The 3048-nt window shown below is 63.0% G+C and overlaps 1 protein-coding gene across 1 annotated transcript in view; it reads right to left on the reverse strand.

The window, feature by feature from the left end:
- Positions 1-2: 2 nt before the first annotated feature.
- The window catches only part of EEF2 (eukaryotic translation elongation factor 2), a gene marked incomplete at its 3' end in the record, with an annotated part of 14629 nt that continues 11583 nt past the window's right edge, over positions 3-3048 (reverse strand). The window contains exons 15-21 of the mRNA XM_009323469.1: positions 2419-2879; positions 2081-2210; positions 1859-1907; positions 1675-1701; positions 1422-1574; positions 751-796; positions 3-539 (exon numbers count right to left, since the gene is read on the reverse strand). Coding sequence (XP_009321744.1) covers positions 3-539; positions 751-796; positions 1422-1574; positions 1675-1701; positions 1859-1907; positions 2081-2210; positions 2419-2879 — 1403 coding nt within the window. The remainder of the gene's footprint in view (positions 540-750; positions 797-1421; positions 1575-1674; positions 1702-1858; positions 1908-2080; positions 2211-2418; positions 2880-3048) is intronic.

Here is a 3048-nt window from a genome sequence, read left to right on the forward strand (position 1 = left end):
CGGATGCTGCCGTCTCCCTCGCCGCTCTGCAGCTTCTCCCGCTCAATGGACCACACCAGCTCCTGGACAAACTTCATCTCCGAGGCCACCTGCTTGGCCAACGCCTCGTAGTGGTTCTCCAGCTTTCGGTAACGCCTCTTGAGGCCGTTGGCCACCTGCACCACGTTCTTGGTCTCCTCCTGCGCCTGCTTCTTCAGGGCCTCCGTCTTCTGCAGCTCCTGCCGGATCTGGCGGAGGTCCTGGCTGATACTCTCGTTCTCCTCCTTGTACCACGACTCCTTCTCCTCATAGATGGACAGCAGGGCCTCGATGTCCTCCTGGAAGGACTTCTTGTTCCTCTCCAGCTCTCGGAGGCTCTCCTCGGCTGCAGCCACCTCCTCCATGACCTTGGAGAAGCGCTCGAAGTTGATGTACGTGTTGTTTGGCGGCATGCTGGAATGGGACTTGATGGTGTACTCCTTCAGGCGTGTGGTCTTCAGCCGGCGGCGCTCAGGCTTCTTGCAGTTGTCTTCATTGCGGACGTTCCTCCTCTTGATCACCTGTGGAGAGGGACAGCCGCCGGCGTGGGGCATAGCCGGGACAGCGGGAGCCGGACGGCTTCGGCACCCGCCCACGGTCCCCCGGCAGTGGCACAAAACCAGCCCCAACTGGGGGTGGGAAGAGCAGTGGAGAGCTGCCGGGGCATCAACACCCACCCTCGACCTCTTGGATGTTTGACACCCAAAAGGTGCCGATTCTTTAACTTCTCACCTTAATCCAAGGATGTTCCAGGCTTTGAGCGATGGTCATCCGCTTCCTGCAACGACAGCAAGGGCTGCGACCGAGGGGCAGAGGCTTTGCTGCCTCTGTCCCAGTTAAACTCCAGGAAGGGCAGCTCGGATCCTACCACCTTTGGGGCACGGATGAGCCCAGGCAAACTCGCTGTACTCAGGGGCCGCCCCAGACAGGGGCCGCATCCAGCTCCCATGCCCTCAGCCAGCCTCCCAAGGGCAAAGACACGCAGAAGAGCCCACACGAACCTCCCGGCCGAGGCACAGCACCGCTGCTCCCGCCCCAGCCCAGGGTCCTGGCTGCTCCGGTCAGCCCTTGATCCCTTCTAAACCCCGTTCCCTCCTTTTCAGCTGAGCTGCTGCACCCTCAGCGTCATCCCAGAATTCACCCCATGCCTGACGGCGGGGAGGGACTTTGGTTTCAAGATGTTTTGCAGCGGCGAATCCTACAAGCAGCGGGAGGGAAACAGGGGGATAAATGGGATTTACAAACAACCAGCACAAAAGGGACGGGCAAAGGCCTCTGGGCTGGCAGCAGGCAGGCTCCGAGCGCCGGCCGGAGACGTGGGAGCTGCCTGCACGCGGGGGTTCGGGCAGGAGGGGCCGTCCCCTCTCCCAGGGTACTCCCCAGCTCTGCTCCCTGTCTCTCACTTGGGGTCCTTGACGAGCAGGCGGCGGATGAAGTCCTTGGCCAGCTCGCTGGTGTTGCTGAAATACTCCTCGTCGAAGTCGTAGTTGACGGCGGATATGTTGGTCAGGGTCTCTTGCTTCGTTTCCCCCAGGAAGGGGGAGGCTCCGCTCAGCCTGCGGCGAGAGCGGGTTGTGACACCCCAAAAAGGCGACAGCCCGAGGCGGGGGACTCGCCCTGCGGCACCCGTCTCCCCCCGACTCCCCTTATACTCACAGGATGTAAGTGATGACCCCGATGCTCCTGGAAAAGAGAGGAAGACGAGGCTGAAGCCCCACAGAGCGCCGCGGGTCCCCTCTCCCTGCGCTTTCAGCAAGAGGGGAGACAGGCCGGCACGAGCCCGGTCCCGGGACCCGGCCGCTGGCGCCACTGGAAGGCGCTTGGGAGGGGACTCACTCACCACATGTCGGCCTCCAGCCCCAGGGGTTCGTAGTTCACGATTTCTGGGGCTTTAGAAGGAAAGAGGGGAGAAAACAGGCTTATTCTGGGAGAAAGAAGCCTGTCCCCATGGACGCATCCCGGCAGCTGCCCAGCCTGCCGCACCGGGGCATCTCCCCGGGATTAAGCCAAAGCTGTCAGAGCCCAGAGGAGCCCCACAGGAACACCGCCAGCCGGGTCTCACCTACAAACTCCGGGGTCCCAAATATGTTCTTGAATTCATTCCCAGCTTCTATCTTGTGGGCGATCCCGAAGTCGATGAGTTTGATGCGAGGGTTTGGCACGTTCTTGTCCAGCAGCATGATGTTCTCCGGCTGCGGGGGGAGAGGAGCCGGTGTTTACCCCCACACGCTCGCCCGTGGGAGCCTTGTGCTGCCCTGGGCTCCTCTCCCTGGAGGAGAGGACACACGCCTCAAGCAGGGCGAGGTCCCAGAGCCAGCCCCACTGCTCCGCAGGAGCCTGGATGCTCGTCCCTGCTCCCCAGCTGCCGAGCACGGGGCGGGTGCACCTCCCAGACCTCACCTTCAAGTCGAAGTGGGCGATGCGCTTGGAGTGCAGGTAGTGCACCCCGTCCAGGATCTGCTTGAGGAACTGGGTGGCCTCCTCCTCCGTCAGGGACTCCTTCTCAGCCAGGAAATCAAAGAGCTCGCCGCCCGAGACCAGCTCCAGGATCAGCACCACGTCTGTCTTGTTCTCGAAGATGTCGTGCAGCGTGATGATGTTGGGGTGCTGGATCTCCCGCAGGATGTCCACCTCCCTCTCGATCTCCTCCCGGCTCACGCCCCGACGGCTGGACGACAGCCGACGCTTCTTGATGAATTTGGCCGCGTATTCCAGACCCGTTTTCCTCTCCCGGCATTTTCGTACAATGGCAAACTGGCCGCTGCGGGGTGCGGGGAGGAGGTGAGGAGAGGACCTCCTGCATCGCACGTGCCGGCGTGTGCTTGGCAGCGGGGTCAGCACCGGCACGAGGATGGGGGACGCTGCGTGCGGGGACGCTGTGCTGCGCAGGAGGACGCACGGTTTCTCCGGGCTCTGTCGGGAATTGGGGTCCTCCCGGCACGCAGCCAATGACGCCTGCCTGCTCCCGGCACGCTCCCGGGGCTTCCCCACCCTGGCACCACCGGCGCACGCGTGTAGGCTCCAGCGCTG

This window comes from Pygoscelis adeliae, unplaced genomic scaffold (assembly GCF_000699105.1).
Source record: "Pygoscelis adeliae isolate BGI_AS28 unplaced genomic scaffold, ASM69910v1 Scaffold590, whole genome shotgun sequence".
Classification (NCBI taxonomy): domain Eukaryota; kingdom Metazoa; phylum Chordata; class Aves; order Sphenisciformes; family Spheniscidae; genus Pygoscelis; species Pygoscelis adeliae.